The sequence below is a fragment of the Nannobrachium achirus genome (assembly GCF_963921795.1).
Source record: "Nannobrachium achirus genome assembly, chromosome: 13".
Taxonomy (NCBI): domain Eukaryota; kingdom Metazoa; phylum Chordata; class Actinopteri; order Myctophiformes; family Myctophidae; genus Nannobrachium; species Nannobrachium achirus.
In genome coordinates, this window is record NC_137833.1 from 39,107,907 (window position 1) to 39,135,176 (window position 27,270).

At 42.2% G+C, this 27,270-nt stretch overlaps 1 protein-coding gene across 2 annotated transcripts in view; it reads right to left on the minus strand.

The window, feature by feature from the left end:
* Positions 1-1,170: 1,170 nt before the first annotated feature.
* LOC308297523 (C-terminal-binding protein 2-like) overlaps positions 1,171-27,270 on the minus strand; it is a 115,720-nt gene continuing 89,620 nt past the window's right edge. The window contains exons 3-11 of one of the 2 annotated variants that reach the window (XM_080740955.1): positions 17,766-17,920; positions 14,515-14,659; positions 13,278-13,484; positions 11,527-11,741; positions 7,921-8,051; positions 6,904-7,031; positions 6,330-6,450; positions 5,932-6,009; positions 2,784-2,912 (exon numbers count right to left, since the gene is read on the minus strand). In XM_080740955.1, the coding sequence (XP_080597081.1) occupies positions 5,943-6,009; positions 6,330-6,450; positions 6,904-7,031; positions 7,921-8,051; positions 11,527-11,741; positions 13,278-13,484; positions 14,515-14,659; positions 17,766-17,920 (1,169 nt within the window). In that variant the 3' untranslated portion in view covers positions 2,784-2,912; positions 5,932-5,942. Of the gene's footprint in view, positions 2,913-5,931; positions 6,010-6,329; positions 6,451-6,903; positions 7,032-7,920; positions 8,052-11,526; positions 11,742-13,277; positions 13,485-14,514; positions 14,660-17,765; positions 17,921-27,270 lie in introns of both variants that reach the window. The other variant, XM_080740954.1, reaches the window with a different exon arrangement.

Sequence of the window (27,270 nt, forward strand, 5' to 3'; positions counted from 1 at the left end):
GTGCTGCTTTAAATGTCTATCTATACTATAATTTTGCGAATGTCTGAGTGAGTGAGTGAGTGTCTGGGGGGGGTAGCCATTAAACGAAACGGGTATTTCTTACATTGATGCTCCTACATATTATCATGCAAGCACCAGTTAAAGTTACTTTCCATCCCTCATATACTGTATGCACAGTGCACATCCCATAACCCACACACTGCACATCATTTTGGAGCTCATATCTTTGAACGGGTAAGGGCTAGTTATTATAAAGATTGTAATGGTGCTTTTATTCCCCCTAACTAGCCTGCACAGGTCAACAGTTTGTGTCTGTGTCCCTGTAAAAATATGAAGACAAACATACTTTTACAGAACGTATATTTTTTCACATACATCTACATGTAAAGTAACTAAGTATGCATAATGAGTACTATTACTTTTGTACTAGACCTCCAGAATCTATCATCGTTAAAATGGAGTTTGAAGTTACAATGGGTGTGTATGTAGAGAGGCCCTGAGCCTGGGGAGGCAGACCCATGCAAGGCAGAGTTTCTTTAAGTGGAATATCCCTTTAAGTAGTTAATTCAATGCAACAGTTCCAGGAAATAAGAGGTCTGATATGTCTTGATAACAGACCATTGCCTAATCAAAGGCTCAGAGCACCTGCTGCACTGCGTGAATTTTGTGCCGTATCCAACATGTTAGCCATTAAAACAAACACACAGTGACATTTAGAACTAAATGTTGCTCTCAAGAATGTTTTTGAAAACATCTGAGGCGAGAAATAGACAATGCAGTAACCAAATATGGATTCTACTCGATCAACACTTCCTTGTTTGCGTCGAGGCGACGTTGCGCTCTGTGGACGCGGCCAGTGCAACACTTTCACTACAGTACTACTTATTTAGTAAGTAACCGTGCAATAAGCGGGATAACATCTCGCTCAGCGGTCATTATAGAGTGATATGCATCCGCGTCGGTGGCATATCAACCTGTCGGGCTCCTATCACTCGATAATGACCGCTGAGCGAGATGTTATCCCTTACACAATAGACTTTCAAAATGGGGAGCTATGCAATATGCAATATATCAACTATAAAGAACCACAGACAAAACTGGGGCAATAGGCCACAGACATGTTTCGGTTAACTGCATAAACAGTTACAAAACTGCACGTCCACAAACGTATCAAAGCTCATCATTAGAACAGTATGTTTTATTTAATGTTTGAACTGCATCGTATGCTATATGTTCACCGTGTACAAGAAACAAATACAAATACACAAAAAACCAAACAATCTGCTAACGGCCTTTCTCTTGCTAACATCACGGCTCTACAAGGGCGGATGTCGCGGAGGTCGCGATGTCACCCAGCGCTCCAGCTGGCTTTCATTAGAGCGGAAAACAAAAGGACAAAACCATAAGGAGGAGAGGGCAGCTCACATGAGACTATGATTATAAGAGAACGTTTCACAAGGCAATACAAATCTAACAGGACTGTAAAATCTTGAAACACCAAAAAAACATTCATTTGATATATAAAAATACCACAATGGAGAAAAGGGTTGAGAGACATGAAAAGCAATAATACAGTCTTGCCATTTTCTTTTGTCTGTTCTGATTCAGACAAAATGGGGTGGGGTGGGTGGGGTACTGGAAAGTTTTTTTTCTTTTTTTTTTCTTCTCATCTTTTCCTGAGTCAGTAAGAGATCTACTCTTGTTTTTCCAAACCATTTCCTACCTGCCTGGCTGGTTTCCTACTGCTGCTATATCGCTTGTTTTCATCCAGATATTCTGCAGATTATACTCAATGAAAAATAATTAAATGCTATCAGTACTGAATGTCAGTTCAAGAGTTTGATAAATCACAACAGCAAATATTAACTTGAGGTGACCATCACTGAACATACAATATCCAACTAACTACTAATGGCAGTCCTTCATTTTGTTGTTTTGGTTTAAATGGGCAACTTAGCTCATGGGCCAGAATGCTCTCCCCACACATTGCCTTGTATGTTCTTTACATTCAGGGTCCACCATCCAAAATGGGTGAGAGATGGGCAATAATCAGGCTCAGATTTCTAAAGGAAAATGCCAACGCCACCTCAGCTGACTTTTCCTAGCTGTCTGATAAATATGCGTAACGTCATTCATTTTCTCACACCAAAGACCAAAGGGACAGGATATTCATTTTAAACAGGGACAGATAATATAAGATAAAACAGAAGAAATAATAATGGAGAAAATAACACAAACGCACAAGCTTTAAAGTACAAAGTGAGGGCAGAATAGGGAAAGGAGGCTGGCCAGTAACGCAAAGTCATTGTCCTTCCAAGCTCTCCCATTGGTCGATACGCCAGGGAGGGTGTCATCAACTTGTCCCAAAGTAGACCCTTCTGGCAAAATGTAAAAAAAACAAAACAAATCAAACTAACGGTAACACTTAAACCAAATAAAAAAACAAAACAAAATATAACAGACAAAGGGGGTGAAAAAAAAAGAGTTCAGAACTTCAGAGCATGAGTTCGAATGTCAGCCCCAGGCCTTGGAGTGGCAGCGCATGTGTAATATCCACTGTCCTCACGCGGGTCAGGTGGTTTCATACAAAAAACCGAATGAAATGCTGTGCCAGCGAGCGGGCAGGCTGCTGGTACAGTAGGTGCAGGCGGCTGGCTGGGAGGATGGGTGTGTTGCTATGGTTACACAACGTAGGGTAGTATCAGCCCCTTTGCCGTCCCCAGCAGTCCTACGGCTCGGTCATGCGCTCTCTCATGGGGTCGCCGTGTTTGGAAGGTTGGTTGGGGGAGGGGGCCTGTGAGGGGTGGGTGCCGGAGGGCAGAGCGTGGGTGATAGGCACCCCCCCGGGCACCATCCCTTCCATCGGCCCGGGGGTCCCTCCGGGAGCTACGCCCACCACACCAGGGGGGTACCTGCGACATGGACACAGTCAGTGGGCACCATGGGAACAACAACCACAAGTGTGATTATAGATCTTTCTCTCTTTCTTTCTTTTCTTTTTTTTTTCTTATTGTTTTTACTTTTGAAAAACAACATTCAATAATATAATATCTCTCTCTCTCGGAGAGAGAGAGAGAAATATAGAGACAATATTGTAGCTGTTAATGAGCATAGCTGGTCAAACCTTTGCCTACAAAACCATTAGAAAATATTTTCACTGAAAATATGAACGTGAAACTCAATGCACATAATTATGACCTGTTAGATGGGAAAGTGGAGACAACTCAGGTATAAAGGAATAACAGGAACCCAAATTACACTTTAAAAGGTTTTCCAATTAAAATATGACAAATGGGCATTAAAAAAACATGTGTTGCTCCTGAGAAACCAAAATTATTTCAAGCTATTATTATTATTATTAAATCAAATTCTTGAAACTTAAATAAAATCTTGGTTCTATAAGCAATGGTATTCTGAAATGGTGCAAGGTGGCACGAGATACTGTAGTGCTAAATGCAATAATGGATTCCATAACCACATTAAGCCTGGGGTCCCCATTTTGGGCATGTCATTATCGGAAAAAAATATCAAAAAAGGCCTTGGCCTATATGCTTAATTTGTCTCTGTCGTATGTATTGTGAGTATATAGTTATTTTAGTCAAACAACACCGTCCTATGACGAAGCATACATCAGGCTTAAGTAGTTAAAGAATACCTAGTATGGAATCTGGGGGAGGACAGGGATATGAAAAAGAAAGAAAGAAACTAACATTACTAGCAAGAGTATTTGCATAATGTCTGAATTGAGTTATGAGATCAAAACTGCATGAGGTGTAAATATTTTACAGGCAACTGTCGTGCAAGGTCCATATCGCAGCCACAAGTATCTTGGCCTATGGTGGGACGAAAAGCTCTCTTTCAATTGGAGATGTGTTCTTTCTTTCTTAACAGTCAAGCAATGGCTTTGTTTTGGGCTAGAAAGAAACTTGTTCAAGCAACATTTCTGTCTATAATGGATTATGGTGAAATAATGTATATGAATGCTGCATCTTCCCTGCTTTTGAGTTTATTATTCCGCCCTGAGCTTTGCTACTAATGACAAGTGGCTTACTGTATGCCCGATTCATAATTGGTTGTGCGCTGTGTCGTGCACCAATCTACAAGCTCATAACTTGTCGCATTGCGACTTGCTGTGAGCATGTAGATCAGTATAAATATGGTTATACAGATAATAGCATGGACCTCCCTGCGTTTACATCTTTATATTCAAGGCCATCCGTGGGAAGCTTCCTCCCGGTCTTTGTAGAGTGCTTTTCTTTACCTCTAATAGCTACCATGCTAGCATGCTACAGTAGGTTCACTAAGTAGATAGACACCTCTCAAAGTACCCAGAGAACTAATCTGATCACTTTCTCTGTATGGGTTAAGACCTTATCTACAGCATTTCAGTAAATCTCTGAAACAGAATGGTTTTGCGTGTCGTTTTCTGTAGACTGGGTCCCCATTGAATACGGTATATAAACTGTACTTTACATAAGTACTGTACATTATGTAGCCTTGTAAAAGAGAGCTTACATCTCGACGGGACGTCCTGTTTAAACAAGGGAGAAATAAAACTTCTCACTAGGCACCAGGCTCTGCCTTCCCATCAGGAACCTGCTCGTTTTATCAGTTAACCACACAATTCTTTGTTCCACCCAGCTTGAAAGCAGCGCTATGACCTCCCAACCAGAGTCAAGAAAGCAAAGTCACACTATCCTTTATTGCTTGAAAGAAAACCCACCCTCCATCCCTCTGACTTTCATTTCTTTCCCTGTGTGTGTGTGTGTGTGTGTGTGTGTGTGTGTGTGTGTGTGTGTGTGTGTGTGTGTGTGTGTGTGTGTGTGTGTGTGTGTGTGTGTGTGTGTGTGTGTGTGTGTGTGTCTGTCTGTCTGTGTGTGCACACGCGCGTGTTTGTGATTGGAAAACCAGTGAGAATGAAAAAGGTGCACTCGTTTTCACTGACGCAGGTGTGCCGTCTGAAGGAGACTTGAGCCACGAGAGCTACCGCAGAGGGAGCTTAGGCGAGCGAGTCGCTGTGCAGAGTTTTGCGAAGTCACCTTCAGGGACAGAATGGTAAATCATCGTCTCCCCCCCCCCCCTAGTCTCTGTACTTCTGAGACATCATTTATTTTATTGACGAGGTGAACTCAAAGCAAGCACTCCTTTTTCAATCTGACTGGTTTTCCAATCATACAGTACTGTATATACTCTGTATATATATTAAATACACACACACATATACAGTATGTGTATATATATATATACTGTATTATATGTGCACGCTGTGTGTGTGTGTGTGTGTGTGTGGTCACAGGAATATTGATTACATTTATTGTCAGGGAATTGTGGCTTTGACATTTGATCTTGCACTACGTCGTGTCCATTGCTTGAAATGTAGGCAGTTTAGAAATGTATGAGAACAAGATTGAACTGGTGTGTACATCCAACCCAATTCAGGTGCAGAATAAGGTATAAGGAAATAACTACAAAAGGAAGAAATGTGCGCATGGGTGGCATCAAGGGTGTCAGGCATCCTTGATACCTGATGAAGGTCAATAGATTTATAACCATGAATACTGGGGGCTTCTTTTTTCAGTGTGTGCAGATACGGTATTTCTTCCTTTTGCAATCTAGAAATGTGAGCTAGTGTAAAGTTTACAGTTTAGGCATTGCTCAGATTGCAAGTTTCTATGGATAAGAGCATCATAACTGTAGATGCAAACTACACTTGTGTCTTTGTGTATTTCTTTTAAGTGATGCTTTCACATGCTTTATTTCCATCTTTCTGTTTTAGGGTGGGGGTTTGGGGATCCAATGAGGGGGGGTGAGTAGGTAAAGTACAGTACAAGTGTGAGAAAAGGGCTATTGCTTTCAGCAATTGTCATTGTTCTTTGAATATTACAGGTAGGCCTTGGCCTGTGGGCCAACACAGTGGTAGCATTCATTTACCTGGTTGAGAATTAGGTATATAATTTGTCTTGCATTCCCCCCGTTGCTATGGCCTGTACCATGGTTTGGTTCACTCGGCTGTGTGAGAGAAGCAATTCAGTCCGGTTGAGACAATATAGAGACTGTGAGACGAACAGCCTAAACTAACAAGGGGATCACATTTCATTTTTGGCAGGCATTGATGAGGGAGCCCGCACTAATATACACCCAAAAGAAAGAACTGTGATAAACAGAAACACAGATAGAAATGTGAACATGTAGATTACTGGGTTCCACCTCTTCCCCATTCCTTACAGTTCAATAAGAGTAGATAGCTATAGTGAACAGCAGGGAGAGTGACAGGTGAGCCATGTGCTGCTTCAGTGACCTGTCGGGACCTTGTGAATTCCATTCCATACCTATAGGTGGCGCCGTTGAGCTCAGGGTGCATTTGCTGTTGCTGCTCCATCATTCCCCAGGGTGCCGTGGTGACAAAGAACTCTTTGTTCACACAGTTCCGTAGGCTGTCGGGGATCCGGCCTGCATGGTCAGAGATTAAACAGACAACCAGATGAATGATACTCCCCGGGTGCAACCCTGAATTAATGACCACCTCAGAGTCAGTGAAGTAGGGAGGTGTGCGTGCGTGTGTGTAAGAGTGTGTGTGCGCGCGCGTGCGTGTGTGTGTGTTAAAGCACTGTTTCCCAAACAGTGGGTCGGAACCCGATTATGGATTGTGGACCAATTTTATGGGTCGCGACTCGCAAGTAATTATCACCTTTTCTCCATTTCCTACATTTATTTAATATTCTTTATTTTCTTCAAAGGATTTTAGTTTAAACAAACAAAAAAAATACATTTCATCAATTCATAACAATTAATTATTTATTTTTCAAACGAAAAAATCAAATAATTTCCATTAACACATTTAATACAAATGTAAGTTTGCGCCGCGTTGTGAGCTTGTAGACCGGCTATTAGAAACGTGCGTACCGGTGATGGCTCGACGTATCTCAGTGGCGGCTGCCTCTCTCATCTCCAGTGAGGCCTGTTCGCTGTACCAGGCGGTGTGGGGAGTACAAATCAGGTTTGGGGCATCCTTCAGAGGACCCTGGCTGAAACTGTTCAAAGAAAGGAAGGGAGACGAAGAGAGAGAGAGGGAAAGGGTTCAATAGAGAGTGGAAGAAAGAAACAGATGGGAAAGAGAAATAATAATGACGCTGCCTTTGTGTGCTGCTGGATTTATTTGCCACTATTTTTATTTGGTACTATTTTGTTGGAACTGCATTATTTCGGTCCAAATATTCAATCCATTGACATTTTTTTTCCTTTGTACATTTAGCCCAATTTGTTAACCCATTCAACTGAATTAGATCCACTCAATATAATGGTTCACTGTCGGTTTATTAATGATTAGCGCGTAGTGTGGGGAGAGCATTCAGCGAGGCAAGCTCATGCAATGCGTTGCAAGACTGTAGGGCGCCTATTTTCGACTATTTCCAATCTAGTAGACCTGGGGAACCACGGTCCACTAATTCAGTGGTTCTCAACCCCCAGAGGGGTCCCCGAATTATTTTGGGGGGGGGTCCCCAGATGATTAGCTTAATGCGCAACACTGTTTTCTCACTCAACAGTAAACACACCAACATAAAATGTAAGTGTATAGCACATTTCTAAAGTGACATTTGAAGGACCTTTTAATACCTCTGAAATGACAAATTAAACATTGGCCAAATTATCAAATATTAGAGGCAGAAATTCTGAAAATAGCCGATCTACATGCTCACAACGCCTCGCAACGCGAGGCGTTGTGAGCATGTAGATCTGCTATTTTCACAATGAAACCTTGATATACAAAATGTAATGCCTCAACTCTTAGTGCTAGTCAGGGTGGGGGGCCCACAGTTCAAATATGATTATTTTGGGGGTCACGGCCTGAAAAGGTTGAGAACCACTGCACTAATGGAGTGGTCAAAGAGCCATGACATGGATGGTTGTGAAGTTCTCCACCTGAAAGGCTCCGACTCGTGAACGTCCAGGGCGGCTCCCCGTATCCTCCCCTCCTTCAGAGCCTGAGCCAGGGCCTTCTCATCCACCAAGCCCCCCCGCGCTGAGTTGACCAGGAACGCACCCTGACGCATCTACAGGCAAACACACACAGACACAGACGCACACACGCACGCACACACGCACACACACACACACACACACACACACACACACACAACACCAAGTTATTTATTGTATGTAATATGTATATATATATATATATATATATATATATATATATGTATATATATATATATATATATATATATATATATATATATATATATATATATATATATATATATATATATAACACCAAATAAACTGTAAAAACAAAAGTAAAACACAGAGCATAAGCATAAATGTTACAAAAAACAAAAATAAATTAAGAGCATAAAAATTTAAATAGGAACTGACGACAATAATCCCTTCAACTTTACTGAATCTTGGCAATGGAAGCACATCTCAGTGGAATCAGGGAAGAGGCACACTATACAGTATACACGCCTTACAGAGCTCCATGGGTCAATGAAAGAAAACAAATGGAATTGGAAGTTGAGCATGGCGTTCACAGATGAGACTGCAGATGGCAGCGGAGATCAATAGATGACCATTGGACAGCATCAGTGTATCATGAAAGAAATCAATCAAACAAAATCAATAAGAGCATATGTGTGTGTCCTCTCACATGCCTGTGTGGGTGAGTATCCAGGCATGTTTACATACGTACATAATCCTCCTGTATAAGTGTTACCAAGTCAATCCTGGACCATTTGTTCAATTAACAGTGTATGTGCAATTCTGCATGTGCTTGCACATTCTCTACTCCAGGGGTTCTCAAATGGAGGTATGTGTACCCCTGGCAGTACATGGAGGTACTACAGGGGGTACTGTATGTAAAAAAAAAAGTTGAAAATAATATTTTACTGTTATGTTTAATGATAAAACATTGGTTATCATTCATTTATAGCATTAAAAGCTAGTAAAGGTTTTCTCCTGCAGTTCCCCAAGCAAACTGAAGCCAAAAAAAGGTTTGAGAGCCACTACTCCGGTCAGTGTGTGTACCCCTCGATACACCGCTGGGCAGTTCCTAGTACAGGGTTCCCACACATTTTTACCAATGAATTTCCAAAACTTTTCCAGAATATTTAAACCATTTTCCAGGCCTATACAAGTCATTCAGCGCAATATTGAGTCTCTTACTTCTATGAGTAATGCCCAAAGACAGGCAGTGTAGGAAAAATAAAGCATAGAATGGTAGTCGGCTCGATTCGGGTCCACTTCTCACTTTAGCCAGTCTTTATAGGTTTCATTTGCAAGCCACAAATTATTAAAAGCACATTTCCCAGGCATTGTGGATACTAGTTCAACCCATATATATCATAGTTAGGGGTTGTTTAATTGTTTAGCTTCATCACCGACGATTCACGACCAGTTCAAGACAAGATGTGATTTATGGGGGCCAGTAGTGTTACTGTAAATAGTAGTAAAGAAATCGCCAGTTCTAACTGTTCATGATTTTTGAAGGTGTGGCTTTGTGTGTCCCGTACCTGTCCCGTGCATCTCTGCGCTGTGATTGGTCAGTTTTGTCTGTCCCATACATGTCCCGTGCATGCTTGACCAATTGAGGATTGGTTAAGCTTCACATGCCAATTTGGCCCTCCAGACAAAATCATTCATTCATTTTAGAATTCATAACAATATAGAACTAAAGCACATAGAAAGTATAGATCTAGAACACAGAATGTATAGATCTAGAACACAGATTTCATAGCTCTAGAACACTTAGAATAAAAATTCACCGCTTCACTTCGAACCGAGGTTAGATTTTTACATATAAAATCCCAGTGTATAGGCATTTTAAGCCTCTCCACCTCGACAAGGTCACACAGCCAGAGAAAAAGGCCTTTCTCCTGTGTGGATACGCTGGTGTCTCTTTAGGTTTTGTAAAAGACTAAAACTCTTGTCACACTGTTTACAGATGAAAGGTTTTTCTCCTGAGTGGATTAGCAGGTGTGTCTTCAGGTCACCTAACTGACTGAAACTCTTGTCACACTGTTTACAATAGAAAGGTTTTTCTCCTGAGTGGATTAGCAGGTGTCGCTTCAGTTTACCTAACTCAATGAAGCTCTTGTCACACTGTTTACAGTGAAAAGGTTTTTCACCAGTGTGGATACGCTGGTGAATTTTCAGGGCACCTAACTGACTGAAACTCTTGTCACACTGTTTACAGTGAAAAGGTTTTTCTCCAGTGTGGACAAGCTTGTGAATCTTCAGGCTACTTAAGAGACTAAAACTCTTGTCACACTGTTTACAGATGAAAGGTTTTTCTCCTGAGTGGATTAGCAGGTGTCTCTTGAGGTTTTGTAAAATACAAAAACTCTTGTCACACTCTTTACAGTGAAAAGGTTTTTCTCCAGTGTGGATACGCTGGTGAATCTTCAGGGCACTTAACAGATGAAAACTCTTGTGACACTGTTTACAGATGAAAGGTTTTTCTCCGGTGTGGATACGCTGGTGTGTCTTCAGGGCACTTAACTGATGAAAACTCTTGTGACACTGTTTACAGGTGAAAGGTTTTTCTCCTGAGTGGATTAGCAGGTGTCTCTTCATGTTTTGTAAAAGACTAAAACTCTTGTCACACTCTTTACAGTGAAAAGGTTTTTCTCCTGAGTGGATACGCTGGTGAATCCTCAGGGCACTTAACTGATGAAAACTCTTGTGACACTGTTTACAGATGAAAGGTTTTTCTCCGGTGTGGATACGCTGGTGTGTCTTCAGGTGACTTGGCTTACTGAAACTCTTGTCACGCCGTTTACAGATGTGAGTTTTCTGATGTGCCTTCACTTCCCCTGGTTGAGTTGAAGTCTTGGTAAACCTTTGATGACTGTAATATTGTGGTTCGTCTGTGTCTCCAGGTTCCTGGCTGGTTACAATTCTGGTGATTTGCTGGAGGGATTCTGGGATCTGCCCATTTATGGACATTTGAGAACAACCAGAACAGCAGACCTTAGTCTGGGAACATTGAGACCACACTCCTTCCTGGAGAGGTGATTCACCAGCAAATCTGCACCTATACATGACTGTGATAGGGAGTTTTAGGTTCTGTTGGGTAATGGACAATGTATTTATCCTCTTTCCGACTGTCTACGTTTTATGTCTCCTCTAACCGAATCCTCTGGTTTCTGTGGAATGAAACGGAATTCAAAAATATTTTAAAATCTTATATGATGCTGAGCAAAGCTCTGGTCTGACCTCACTCACAACACAACCGGTTGCCATGCATACCTGACAACACCGATGTGTGCAGGCTGCCGGCCACCGGAAATACTTGCTGGCGCACAGGTAGGCCATATATGGACAGTGGACACGAGTGCACAGGATACACATTTTAGAAAATGTAAAAATAAAATCAATAGCCAAAAACTATGCATAGCTTAATATCTTTCCATGACTTTCCAGGACCCTTGATCAGTTCCAAAACATTTCCAGTACTGGAAAAATATTTTTCTCATTTTAAAATATTTCAAGGAATTTCATGACCGTGGGTGGGAACCCTGCTGGTACCTGTTTGATGGTGAAGTCATTGATGAGGTGGTGGTTGTGCTCGTTCAGATTGCAGTGCAGGGAGACACAGTCGCTCTGGTAGAGCAGGTCCTGCAGCGTGTAGACGCGCTGCACGCCCAGCGAGCGCTCCAGGCCGTCCTGGAGGTAGGGGTCGTAGAAGAGGACGTTGAAGCCAAACACCTTGGCCCGCACCGCCACCGCCTGGCCCGAACGCCCTGCAGAGAGAGGAGGTTAGGGCTGGTGCGATATGGTGATAATTATCGTCGAGACGATACAATGTCTCCACGATACATGCCTTTTCAGAGATATCGTATATATTGTGATACAATGAGGGAGCCGTATATTAATTCCTGTTGAATTGTTAGTACCGAGATTCATTGCAGAATTCATTTAAACCTGCATTTTTTGTCTAAATCACTAGTTCTCGAACTTGAAAATGTCAAGGTCTCCCCTTAACTTACGGGTCCATTTGGTTACATTTGTATACTGTCAGAGTAACATAGATGTAAGGATCAATTTAGACCTCCCAAAACGAACCTAGTCGAGTCCCTGGACCCCACATTGAGGACCACTGGTCTAAATGGTCTACTCCTTTTTCTTTTAGTTTTTGTTACCTTGTAGGTGTTTGTACTTGACAACTTGAAAAACAACCATGAAAACCAAAAAGAATTGTGCATCGTGATACAGCTTGCGGAAATATCGTGATATTGTGTTTTTCCATATAGCCCACCCCTTGATGAGGTGGAACCAAAGAAATCGTTGGAATGTCACCTTGAAAATGTTTGATCTGTTTTTCTCACAGAAGCATTTGCCTTAGCCAATCTATTCCTTTCTGCTGCCCCTAATAATTGTTTTTATACATGTCTCAGAGGGGTGTTCAAATTAACAATCTTTCTAATTACACTGGCTGTGATATGACTGCAGAAAATAAGCGCTAACCACCTGGAACACTAACATTAATATTTGCTAGCATTCCTCACTGGAATTGATGAGTACTACAATGAATAAAGCAGGCTTGTGGGGGTTTATAACATCTAACTTCCTTTAAATGCAGAGGAGAAAATGTACACCCTAATTGTAAAACGGGGCTTTTGTAATAAAGGGCCACAAGTAAACTAAAACTTAAGATAACAAATCTGAGCTTCTTCTCTGGCAGAATATTCCATGTTAAGTTGTAATTGGGTTTTCTAGCCCTCAAGCTCTACTCACACTCCTTCCTCAGTGTCTTAGACTAGAGATAAGAATCACTAGGGCAGTGGTTCTCAAAGTGGATTTCAGGGACTCTCTAGGTTCCTTTACGGGGTCTAAATACTCTTAACACTGATTTTAATTTCGTATTCGTTAGGGTCGATTCATACTCCACTTTTAGAGCCTAATTTATTTCGGTTCGACTCTGTCTAAACTATGATATGGCGTCATTCGGAGCCGAATTAATGACGTTACACACCCCCCCCTCCCCCCGGTTCCTCTGAATGCCTTATCATAGTTTAGACAGAGCCGAACCTAAATACATTCGGCTCTAAAAGTGGAGTATGAATCGACCCTAAGACTGTAGCTGCTGTTTTGGTTTTAGCACACAATAGACTTCACTTTTACTTGTAATTGGTATTGTTGACAATAAAGTTGTACATTGAACCTTAAATTGACCCTTATAATTCTGTAACTTTGACAGTGTACAAATGGAACCAAATGGACCCGTTAGGGGAGACCTTCGAATTTCAAAGTTTAAGAAACACTGCACTAGAGCTCACCGAAACCAATGAGACCGAGCGTCTCTCCTCGGATCCTGGCTGCTCCTGACGCCACCTCTCTGATCTGCTCCACACTCTGGACCCGCGTGCCCTCCCGAAGAGCCTGGTAGAGCCAGGTGTTTCGTCGGTACAGGTTGAGGATGTGACATAGTGTGGAGTCTGCCGTTTCTTCCACCGCTGCTGAGGGGATATTGCACACTGCAATGCCTGGAGAGACGCCGTAGAATAAACGCAAAAGATCAATTAAAACATTTTCTCTCCAGAAAAGATAGCCACCCTATGAAAAAAGCAGAACTTACTTTTATGAAACTGCGGACATCAAGGTAAACACATTGGGCTGTATTGTATTGTATTGTTAGCTGTGACACCTTTGCCCACAAATGGGTAGCATGTATAAAGTTCGATTCATCTGCATTTATCATTGAGAAATTTCTTTGTAGTTAGAGTTACTGTTTTTTGCACAATTCTGTTTGTCCTTTAGGAAAATAACTCGAAATTGGATGGTAACATTTTCATTTCAAGTTTTTGGGGTGTTTAAAAGGTCAGGTTCACAATCAAGGTCAAGGTCAAAATAAAGAAAGGATGGGTGAATTTTCACAAAGATCTGTGGGAATGATTAAAAGGGTACCTCAAAGAGATGATTCACATAGTCACATAGTAAGAACTAATTACAGTATGTCCACCAGTGTCTGCATGTAAAAGACGTGTGTGTACTAATCGAAGATAATGAGGAGATCACAGTTACTCCTGTGCTGATTAAGAACACATGCTTCTGGAGTCCAAAATGGAATGAGTGCGCATTTCCTATCGATGTTTCAACAGCTGCTCCACATATGCAATCAGCACCATAACATATGTCCTGTATGTAATAATTCCCATTACATATGTCGTCTATGTGCGTTCAACATACAAATCTGAGATTGGTTTGGCCTCCTTCCAGAGTTCCTCTCCGTGGAGACTAGAGAGCCCCCACTGCCACTATTTTATCTCTGTCCTTGCTCGTAACAGATCATTTCACATGAATAGAAAATGAACATAGATCATTTCCACATTTTTCACGCGATATTAGCACGTGTCCTCGGTTTGCAATTGAGAATAGCCACAGATCCGCGTTGATGTCTCGCATGCAAACACAGACCAATTCATAGACGCTTAAGCCTTCCATTACATCACCGTCGAGAGCATTACAGCTCCCATGTTTTCTTCTTGTGTTCCTTCTTATCTTTGTAGGTCGTACCTAGTTCACCGGCAGCCTTGATGTCGATGTTGTCGTAACCGCTGCCGATGCGGATGATGATGCGCAGGGCCTTGAACTTCTCCAGGTCCTCTCTGGTCAGCGTGATGGTGTGGTACATCATGGCCCCCACCGCCTCATTCAGCACCTGGGGGACAGAGGAGACCAGGGGTGTCACAAGGGGGGGGGGAAGTGGGACTTAGTTACTAGGGCCCAAGGTGGAGGGGCCTTAATTATTGTATACTTTGGCTATTGAAAAGTTGTGAAAATGTGTGCAAATCTTTGAATATTATTATGTATTTTTTAAGCGAACATTTGTAACTAAGATTTTGCTTCTGGGGGGGTCACTGGAACAAAATATTTTGAGATGGGGGTCCGTGGCCAAATACATTTTGGGCGTCCTTCACATGAAAAAGTTTGAGCACCACTGATATAGAAACAGGTTTTTCCCCAAAAAACATAGAAGGATTCGAAATATAATAAGATTTCACTATTTAAAAAAAATAGCAGATCTATGAGCTCGAAGCGCGGCACAGAGTGCCGCACTGTGAGCTTGTATATCTGCTATTTTTCAATAGTTAAAGCACACAATACTGCGTAATGATGCGTTCCCAGTCTAAATGGGTTAAACCCCCTCCCCCTATGAAGAACATTCATGGGGGGCCCGCAGTGAATCCTTGTGACCAGGGCCCAGAATTTGGTGCGACCACCTCTTTTAACCTCAACATCACCATTAGCTTTGCTGTCATTAGCTTCATCATCACAGTCAAGATAGGCCTACTGTATGTATGAAAATATGATATCATAATACGATACATGCTATGCTTTCTCTGTAAGCAGACCTACTTGAGTTTTCATTCCAATATGTCAATCTATCAATTGATCAATCAATTTTATTATTAGCCACTGACAGCTGCCAAGAAAGATACCCAGGAAGCACAGCAAGTAAGTGGCTGCTGCAAAGGACCCGCAGTGGGTAAATATAACAGGTTTAAATTCACACCCCGCTAACTGCATTAGCTTGACCCGGCCAGATTAGCCTCGCCATAAATTTCCATCTAACACTTTTATTGGAGTGGCATGGGGCCGGGGCTGGATGCTAAATTCAAGGTCAAGGCTCTCTGATTGTGCATTCATCTCATTACTGAAAGTCAAACTGGCCAGTGGCTGGTTTTAGCGGAGATTACGCTGCTTGTGGGAAATGACAGCATCGTAAGTAGATTGTTAAGCGGGGTAAATAACGAATGATCAACACAGCACTTCACATTCACATGAAGGGTAAAAACGGAATTAGGCAACTGTTTTTCTTTTTCTGTAATGTTATGCTAATGACCTTGTTCAGCCTGCTCTTTGTAGTTGCCATGTATGATTAGAGGCTTTAGGTGAGAGATTTTTCATGTCCCATGAATTTTTATGGCTCTCTGAAAATTCATGGAATGGAGCAGCACAAAAGAGGGACAACGACCCCCCACCCCAACTCTTATTTGCAAACTACGTCGACTCATCCTCAGGCAACAACGCAGGCATAAAGACAGCAGAGGGTGTTCTTGTTGTTTTGTTTTGTTTGCTTGGTTGTGAGAGTGTATGTGCATGCATGCATGCATGCCTGAATGTGTGCCGCACAAAAGAAACCTCCAGTGTGATTGTTTGTGTGTCTCACGTGATTTATTATTTTCCCGTGAGCTCGAGCCCCGAGCTCATGCTGCCGTAGAATAATGGCACTGATCTTGCACTGCATGCATTGGCGTGTGCGTGTGTGTGTGTGTGTGTGTGTGTGTGTGTGTGTGTGTGTGTGTGTGTGTGTGTGTGTGTGTGTGTGTGTGTGTGTGTGTGCGTGCGCGCGTGCACGGTGCCCCTTCTGCACCCTCTGCTAAGCACTTATGCTCGTGGGAGTGCTGCCAATATCTTTGCTCCCAGAGGGTGCCTTTGTACAATGGATTCACTCAGATATCATTTAATTGGACAGAGAAGACTGGGTGCGTGTGAGCCAGCGAGCAATAGGAAGCCATGTCTCAGGTAAGATGAAGTGGTATGAAATATGACAATGGCCCCACCACCACCACCCCCAAGGGCCCTGTAGCATTTTTACTCAACCCTTGCTCCTCTTCTAAGCTGTCTTTATCCTCTATAAATGATGAGCATATGGCTCCTGAAGCAACATATCCATGTGAAAACATTGACAAACAAAATGCTGGCATAAAAGTACCGTGAAATCCACTATCAAAGATTACCGCGTTATTGTAAAGTCACAAATTAGTAACCGCTTAAAGCATAATTAGTTTTTTTCCTAAATGCCACACGCGTGCGGGAAACAAAAAAGAAATAGCACTGACGTTTGTCCAAAATGGATACAGCCTTAAAATGTCAGTCTCTCTCTCTCTCTCTCTCTCCTAACAGATGTAAGTATATATGGGCAACGTGTTAGAGACAAGCTCCAGCGCAGCACCATGTCCAGGCGTTAAAGGAAACAGAAATGTTTCACAGCACTCTCCCTGGCTCAATATAATTATATAGCATTTCCATTAGCAGCCCCCCTCCGTCCCCCCCATGTCCCTTTTTAACACTGCGGCACTTCAGCAGCCATTGACATCAGAGCTGGAGATGAAACCATTAGGTTGTAACTGGGAGAGAGAGGGGTTGCAATACTATTAACACCATGCAAACGGGAGATACACAGATCGTCTCCCCTCTCTGAACAGAAGGTGTGTATTCATCATGGAACTTGTATATCGTCGTTGTCGAGTGAAAACCTTGTATGTCCAAAACCGTTTGTTTTGTATTTATAATTTTAAAATGTTAAACTAGTGAAAACAGCCGATCTACAGTGCGAGGCGTTGTGTGCTTGTAGATCGGCTGTTTTCACTACTTTTGTGCAATGGCCTTGTACGTATGATGATGCAGGGCTTTACTTTGCGAAAAAATGTCAAGGTTCAAGGTTTCTGCCCGACAGTGACGATATGCGACTGTGCAACAGTAAATGCGGCTTATAGGGTCTTCTTTATGGCTGCAACTGTTGATTATTTTCTTTGTGATTATTCTATTGATTACTTTTTCCATTAAACGAATAATCAAGAAGCACATTTATTTTATATCATCATAGATTAACCACTTAAGCCCCATTACATATTTTGCCACACAACGGTGTCGTGTAAAAATAGTGGAAATAGCAGATTTTCACTGTGTTTTTGTGTGTGACATTTCTATGAAATTCTTCGCCTAGTTAGGATTAACTTCTGCGTCCGCATTGGGGTCACCTTCTCGTGGATCTCCTGCGTGGACTGGGCGTCGCAGAAGGCCACGGTGGCCAGGTCTTTGAGGATGGGCATCTCCACCGTGCAGTCGCGCCCGTCCAGCAGCGCCACTAGGGGGCGTGGGTGCATCGGCCCGTTCATGATCTGGGGCCGGATACCTGCAGACAGAGAGAGAGAGAGAGAGAGAGAGAGAGAGAGAGAGAGAGAGAGAGAGATTAGTTAATTATATGCTTCCGGCGCACGCATTCCAGTGGGCAATAAAGGTAAGAACAGCAAAAAAGTGTTCATATGAATGCACACTCATGCATGCTTGAACACACACACACACACACACACACACACACACACACACACACACACACACACACACACACACACACACACACACACACACACACACACACACACACACACACACACACACACACACACACACACACACACAGCTCAATAGAATCAATACCCTGACTCAAACTGGATTGACCTGCTTTCTACTTTCATCCACCGTGATCATCTACTCCCCTACACCTGTCAACACTGGTCAATAGCAAGCACATATGTGTGCACACGCACGTGCACGCACACGCACGGACAGCGACAAGCATGTTGACACAAAGCCACACACAGACCCATGGTGATGTGACTACCGTGTAGCCCTCTCTAGTGTCTCATCGCTGTTCCCCACTCTGTTACCAGGCAACAGGTCTTATAACCCCATGAGGTCATCGCCTCCATTATCCTATCACCATGCAGGAGCCGTCAGGCTAAAGTGTGTGCGTGTGTGCGTGCGTGCGTGCGTGCGTGTGTGTGTGTGTGTGTGTGTCTCCATGCGCGCATGTGAAGTTCTCTGGAATTACTATTACTCCTGTTCATTAACCGGTAAAAACAAATAGTAAATGTGTGCTTGTACATTCACCCTGAACCCCTCATAGTTCCAGTATACCACAAAACACCAGTAGTCCTTTAATAATGCATGGCCAAAGTTCTGCTTGTGACAAGGTTTCCCCTAACAGGGCACGTATATCATCGCTGTCGGGCAGAGAAACCTTGTATCTCCGTATCGTCGTTGCCGAGTGGAAACCTTGTATGTCCAGAAAACCTTCCTTTTTTTTGTAATTATAAAAAACTATTTAAAATAGTGAAAATAGCCGATCTACAAGCACACAACGCCGTGCAATGCGAGGTGTTGTGTGCTTGTAGATCTGCTATTTTCACTACTTTTGTGCGACGCTTTTGTTTGATGAAGTAGGGCTTTAAGTTATGGAAAAAAAAAAGACACATTTGAAACTTGGAGATACAAGGTTTCTGCCTGACAGTGACGATATTTAAACTTTTCATGTATTTGTCCCATAAATGCCCACTGTGTACAGTCAAACAAAAGTAGCTAAAATACCCGATCTACAAGATCACAATGCGTTGCATCATGGTGGCGCTGTGAGCTCGTAGATATGCACTATGCAGCTATAATAAAACCATAGAAAAAGAAAGAAAAACATGCAAAGGGGATAAGTCCATCTGGGTTATTATAAACATCGAATCAAGGAAAGGTATTAGCTGGAGCTTGTGACCAAACAATAACAATTGGGAAACAAGTTATTTTTGTTCCATTTACTGAAAGGTTTTGGACATACAAGGTTTCCACCCGACGGCGACGATGTGCCCTGAGGGTTTCCTGCCTTTCTGTCCTGTCCGTCTCTCCTACTTAAATGTCTGACATCATTACCACCATAGCCCTTTAGGGACACACGGCCTGCCCTCAAAGGCTTCAGGAAAATACTGTCCCAATAACATTTATACTGCAGTAGAGCTGCATCTATTGATCATTTTCTTATTCCATCTTCTATTACTTTGCAGATTAATAAAACACGGATTATTAAAAAAATACAGTATACATACAGTACATCAACGAATCGAAAACTAAACAAAAAAAACATTTATACTTTGTAGTGCAACAGTGTCATGCTAAAATAGGGGAAATAGCTATCCATAAGCTCATTGTTGATCAAGCTTGTAGATGTGCCATTTTTACTACTAATGATCTGTTGCACTCCTACTCTGCAGTTGTTCCACTGCCCGGCTGACAGATTGACCGATTGATTAATACTGATGGATAAGATTTGAAGCACTAGTTAGATATCGATTAGATTCCAGATCTATCAAATACCAATGGAATCATTTCCTACTTGTGACCCATGTCGATTATATAAAATATTTATGTATATTTAATAATCAATCCCTAATCCCCAATCAGCTCCTTTCCTTTTTCTAAACATTAAATAATGCTTAAGTTGTTAATCATTTTGTTGATATACAAATAAGTGAATAAAAAATTAAACGTGGTCCTCGATTTTTAAATAACAAATCAAAGTAATCGCTAAGAAATAATGGACAGTTGCAGCCTGTTTTAACATTGGGACATTCTTGGCAGCACGAAAAACTAAAGTGAAGAGAAAACAAATCGAGGGAAGAGAAAAAGGGAAGAGGGGAGGGAGAGAGGGAGAGAGAGAGAGAGAGGTGGGGTGTGGGGGGGGGGCATTCTGCACACCACCACTCCCTGGCTCCCTGCAGCCTGTTGTCATGGTGATTAGAGGATTTGGGCAGGATTATGAAATATTTTATTTAGTGGCATCTGTGCTGTTGGAGAGGACATCCAGGCTCTGCCCCTTCCCACACTCCTCCGTTCGCTCTCTCACTCTGTCTTCCCCCCCAACGACACACACACACACACACACACACACACACACACACACACACACACACACACACACACACACACACACACACACACACACACACACACACACACACACACACACACACACACACACACACACACACACACACACACACACACACACACACACACACACACACACACACGCGCGCGCGCGCGCGCACACACACACACACACACACAGGGCTGTCACGATATGACATTTTACATGACGATTAATTGTCACTCAAATCATTGCGATAAACGATTTAATTGTGTTTTTGTCGTTGATAATTACGTTTCTGTTTGGCTTTTAGGCTTTGAAGTTGCACATGGCAGATATGACACATAACCTAAATACACAAAGAAATTACTGACATATTTGACAACTTACTACTTAAAAAATAACATTGATAGTGGAAATTGCGGATATACAAGCTCACAATGCTTCGCGTTGTGAGCTTGTAGATCTGCTATTTCCACTATTTCTGAAAATGTATGAACATTTTTCAACATTCACGATTATGACAATTATGACAAAATAATCACAATTATGTCAAATAATTGTGATTATGTCAAATAATTGTGATTAGACTATTATGTAATAATTGTGACAGCCCTACACACACACTCTTCAGGCAGCAAAGACAATATTGTGCACTACTAGACAACATGCCATCAAAGAAGGCAATGCCAGACTGTTATCCTTCAATTACCTCTGTGAGAGTGTAGCTGCGTGTAGCTGTTTTAATCACATTCAACAACTTAAGCCCCGTTTTATACTTCTTCTGTTGGAGAACAGCCGAAGCCGCCGGAGATAAATTAACCACCGAATCACTGATGCAACACTGACTGCGGCAATATCCACATGGAGAAAGGTGACGATGATGGACTTACAAGAGGGAACAGGCTACTGCTGCTGCTGCTGTGCATAATCCCTCACCACGTTAGAACATTCCAACAAAACAAAACCAAAAACACACTCAACCATTGCTGTATCTTTTCTGCCTCAAACGTCGTCTTGACATGTTAACGGAACAAAAACACGACTAAATGGAGAAAGCTGCTGAATCCACACATACAGTACAGTGGAGTGGAGAGAGCACAGGTGCATTTCCAGGATCTATCATCAACATTACGCTTAAGCCCAGCTAAGCTTGTAGATCTGTTCCATTTGGCAAGTGACGCCCTCGCATGACGGGAGGAAAAATTAAGCTTTGGGTTCTAATTCGCTCGAGTCCTACTGATTGGCTCCTAGCCATGTGTCATCGTTGAGACATGGATCATTCCTTTCCAAGCTCATCATGCCACTGAGTGACCACTTTGTGCCCTGCGGACGGGGACACTGTCAGTCTGGATCAAGATGAATAAGCCTCTCAACATGAGCAGCAAAATGTTCATTCACATTGCCACTACATTTTGCATTCAGTGGCATTTACTTTACCCTTCTGGGAGTAGACTGGTATTCATTTTTGCCAGGTTGCATATCTGGTCTAGACTCTCGGCCAGATACTCTCTAGACTCTAGAGAGTAACGCTCTGTGTGCCTGCCTGTGTGTGTGTGTGCGTGTGTGTGTGTGTGTGTGCGCGCGCACGCACGCGTACGTGTGTGTGCGTGTAAATGACCAGATTAGGTCTGTAGACTGAATGGCACTGGTTAAGATTTGGAAAAGAAACCAGACTTTCACCACCACAAACAGTGGAAGGTTCATGATACTGTCTAGCAGAAGTAGAAGTGACGATGTTTGTATCCACAATCTAAATTACAGTATATAGATTCGGGATGTCTTCACTCAACCATGCACAGAAGAAATGATAGCGGTGGTTAGAATAATAGTTGATTATTGGCAGACAGACAGACACCCTGAATTATTTCTGCCCTAATCTTCATACTGTATGACAATGGAATTTATTATTAAAAATTCCATACAGTTTTTGCTTTATTTAGACCAGAAATTGAGGGCAGAGAGGGTGGAAGAACATGCGACACAAGTCTCATGGCAGAATGGAACCGGGGATTACTGTATGTTGTCAGAACTTGTCACCGCACTTTCCCCGCAATCGAGATTCCTCTCTCCTCCCCCCTCTCTGCCCTTCCATGGTGAAAGGTGGATGTCTCTGAGGAGACAACCCGAGGAAGAGGGGTCAGTGTGTGTCATACAACCTCTGCTACTGAGTCACCTCTCCAAACAAGGCTGAAATGAATAAGAGAGAGGGGAAGGCTCAGCAAACCCAGAGTGGTAAGGCATTCGCGAGGCTGTGGGTTTTTGACACAACGTTTTGGCTCGAGATCAAAACGAGACAATTGATGTCTCCCTACTAGGACCCAAACTAGTGAAAATAGACGATCAACACTGTTACAATGTGAGCGTGTAGATCAGCTGTTTTCACTACCTAAAACACATTTTTTATTTATCTATGGAATTTATTTTATTTCTTTGAGTTCTTTTGAATAATGTTTGACATCTTTCTTATATCTATAACAGGAAAAAAACTGTGATAAATTCTCCCAATGTGTCCCACTGCTTGGGAAACAACACTGCTCCAGCTCAGTTTGCCGGTCAATCTGTTCTATTTACTGAAGAAATAGAAAGAGAGAGGAACGGTGAGCAAGGGAGGGGGATGTGAGTTACGAGGAAGTGATGAACAGGACCAGGGTGTTGAAATGACCTCCATCACTCTGCTCAACATAACACCATGTGCTGAAAGGAGGCATTCTTTTCATGAGAGGGAATTGGTTGAATATGGTTGTGTATGTGTAGAAGTGTAGTGCAGGGGCAGGCTGTTAGCCAAACACACCTGTGGCTCGAGAGCCCCACTGATATATTAGTTTGGCCAATATATTTGCCATAATTCTTTACGACTTCGGTATGTACATTTATGCAGCCAATGTGTCCCGATTTTTTGATCACTTTCAAACTTGTGTCCCTGTTGTAGGCTTGTCATTGCGGCCAAAGTTTTTACCAGCTTTCAACGTGTTGTGAGCTTGTAGATCGGCTATTTTGTTAAACATTTGAATAGGGCTTAAAGGGATATTACACTTTCAAAAAAACTTTTAGGTCTAATCAGGCTTGTATGAACACCCTGAACAGTTTTTAATTTGCTTCATTCAGTATTTAGATATTTGATGTAAATGTTACATCATGACTTGGTTACTCTATTGATCCTCTCTAACTCCAATTATAAGTTGCACAATTTCTGTCTTCTCACTCAGCGTCTTATTGGTAGGCAATATGGACAGTTCAGACTAGGGCTGTCACAATTATTACATAATCGTCTAATTGCAATTATTTGAGGTAATCGCAATTATTTTGCATAATCGTCATAATCGTTTCCATGTTGAGAAATGTTAATATATAGTTACAAACACTTTCAAACAGTAGTGGAAATAGCAGATCTACAAGCTCACAACGCATTGTGAGCTTGTAGATGTTATTTTTTAAGTATAAAATTGTAAAATATGTCAGTAATTTATTTGTATATTTAAGTTATGTGTCATGATTGCCATGTGCCAACGACAAAAACACAATTAAATCGTTAATCGCAATTATTTGAGAGAAAATTAATCGTCATGTAAAATGTCAGAATCGTGACAGCCCTAGTTCAGGCACCCGGCTACAAATGACATCATCGATGGGTATTCCAAGCTAACAGAAACCACAGCCTTTCTCTTCCTGGAAGGTTAGCATGCTGAAATAGAAGCCATTGTTCTTGCATTGATACAAAAGAAAAAAGAAAAAGCTGTTTGAGATCCTGTTTGAAATGACCAATCCTGCCTACCGATGATGTCACTTGGCAGGTTTCTGATCTTGATGAGCATTACTGTTTAACTGTAATAACTGTTTTATGTTTTATCAATCAAAAGGTTATTTGAGTTTATCTTTATTTGTTTGCATTATGAGTTAAATGTTCTGAAATGGAAACTTTCAAATTTAACCAGCCAAAATATCAGTCAAAATCCATGGCCGTGGACTCTCCACAATCGAGATTGGCAATTTGGCACCAGACCAGACAAATATGGCATCATTCAGGCTCTACTCCACTTTTTTTTTCATTTTTTTTTTCAAACTCACTCACTTCCTCACACTCCTGCTGAGTTCATTATTGCAGCAAACACTGGCAGAGAAAGGAAACACTTTCAAGACTCTTCACACACACTCATACAAGGACAACATTCAGGTAGACAAACAAACACAGGTAGACAAGCGTGTGTTGGTGAGCATATAAACAGACATGCATATCGTTGTAGTCGGTCAGAACATTTTTAACTTTTTGTGTTTTTTTGTTGTAAATTAATACCCTACTTCGTCATACTACTGTCTACTGTGTCTCACGAAAGTGGCAAGAATAACCCATCTACATGCTGAAAACGTGTCACGATATACTGCGTTTTGAGCTTGTAGATCGGATATGTTAGAATTTAATTTAGTAAAATCTTTGGACAAGGTTTCCAAACAAGAGCAACGATATGTTTAAACACAGACAGGAAAAAGCATGTATAAGAAACTCATACATACAGGAAAAGAGAAACAAGACACATACATGTACAGTACATAGTGTGTGTGTGTGTGTGTGTGTGTGTGTGTGTGTGTGTGTGTGTGTGTGTGTGTGTGTGTGTGTGTGTGTGTGTGTGTGTGTGTGTGTGTGCGTGCGTGCGCGCGCATGCATAGATGAGTCACTTGTAGGAACTAGGTCAACATGATGTTGATTAATTATTTCCTGGTGGCTAATAGCATTTAACAAGCCTAATAAGGCATAACATGAGGCTAAGCTAAATACATGATGAATCGGTTGCTAATTAGCTGCTAACGAGGCCTTTAAGCAGCCCAAATACCTGACTGCCAGAGTGAAGGAAGCATATTGGTTTTCTATACCAATTACTGTCTCTTCTCTCCAAGTCTCTCTGGCTCAGCCAGAAAAAAACAAAACAAAACAAAAAATGTGAAGATGGCCAATATGAACCAATGCACTTGTGTGTTCATGAAAATGAGAGGGAGGGGATGTTTACATGATCTAAGCAGGTCTGGCTCACACTCACACTCACACACACACACACACACACACACACACACACACACACACACACACACACACACACACACACACACACACACACACACACACACACAATACAAGTATGTGTATAGGACAGCCAATCTCATCGACTGCCGGCTCCCATAGTACCCCCCTGGCCCGCACACACCAAACCCCCTGGAAAGATCTTCCATTACTGATGAGTTCTCAGATGAGGTTTCCACCCCTCCACCCCCATCACGGCACAGCTGGTCCCACAGCACTACCTATGGGCCGCCACAGCCCAGCTACAGTAGGGTATAACCTCACTGTCCGGCAGAAACCTTGTATCTCCAAGTTTCAAATGTGCATGTTTTTTTGTTTTTTTTCCCCATAAAGTAAAGCCCTGCTTCACCATACAAAAACAAGTGAAAATAGCAGATCTACAAGCACACAACGCCTCGCGGTGCGAGGCATTGTGTGCTTGTACAGTAGATCGGCTATTTTAAATCAATTTTTAAATGATAAATACAAAAAAAAATAATAATACGGTTTTGAACATACAAGGTTTCCTCCCGACAACAGCGATAAGCAGCCTGATTTAACCCCTTGGATGATAAACTGTATGTTACAGCTGCTCCAAAAACTCTGGCCAGCACTGCAGTTCCTCACATGTGTCCATGGGGCCTTTCTTTGTCTGTATCTGTAGCCTGATTTACGTGAAAATAGCAGATCTACAAACTCGTGTCAATCTTATCCATCTTATCTATTTCACCTATTTTCACCACCGCGCACCAAAGTATAAATTGGGCATCTATGTCTTTTGTGTCTCTCTCCCTCAGCTTATCTGTGAATCTCTTCCTGTCTCCATCTCTCTCTCTTTCGTCTGCAGTTTCACCCTGGATTGGCAGCACTGTGGAGAGTTTGGCAGCCTCCTGCGGGCCACACCCCAGCCAGCCGCAACCAGAACCTGGCTCATAGGAAATGGGAGCAGAGGCAGAACCCTGCCTGTCCAAACACAGACCAATTCCACTTTAGACCAAACATTACACTCACTAAAGGGGGAAAAAAATTGCTCTACGCAGTTACTTTTGTAGCGCCAGTTTGTGTGGTTAATAACAAAGGCAGCGGGCAACAGAAACAACATCAATGGGGATGTTTTACATTAGGTGTTGGAGATATGTTGGCTCGTAGCCCCTCTGATGGAAACCAGCAATGCCTTGTGTGCTAAATGTCCTGCCGACTCAAGGTATTCTGTATTGCTGCACAACGGCCACCATTGTTCACGTGCCAAGAAAGTACTAAAGAGGCCAATGCCAGCACTCCGGCTAATGATTAAATGACCCCCACAAACACAATCTGACCCCCCGCTGGGATACGACTGCTCCAGAGCTTGTCGAGAATGTTATCCCGTTGAGGTCCGCAGAGGTATTGTGTTATGACATCCCTTGAGGGGAACTGCAACAGACTTAACATTGACACTAGGGATGGGACGATATGCGATATTATCGTTTATCGTGATAAAAAAACACTCAACAATTGTGGTATGAAATGTTCATATCGTCCCATCCCTAATTGACACTGCACTTAGGTGTCACTGCCAACTCTAATCACAATCTGGACGAGTCTCCGTCAGGGTATGAAAGACTCTGGCAGCCCCCCCTCCTCCCCCAGCCACAAAATGGATTACAGATGTTGTTTGCAACTTAAAAGCTTTTTTGGATTGTGACAATAGAACAAGGAGTGATCTTTCTGAATGCAAAAACAAAGCGATAAAAAGAGT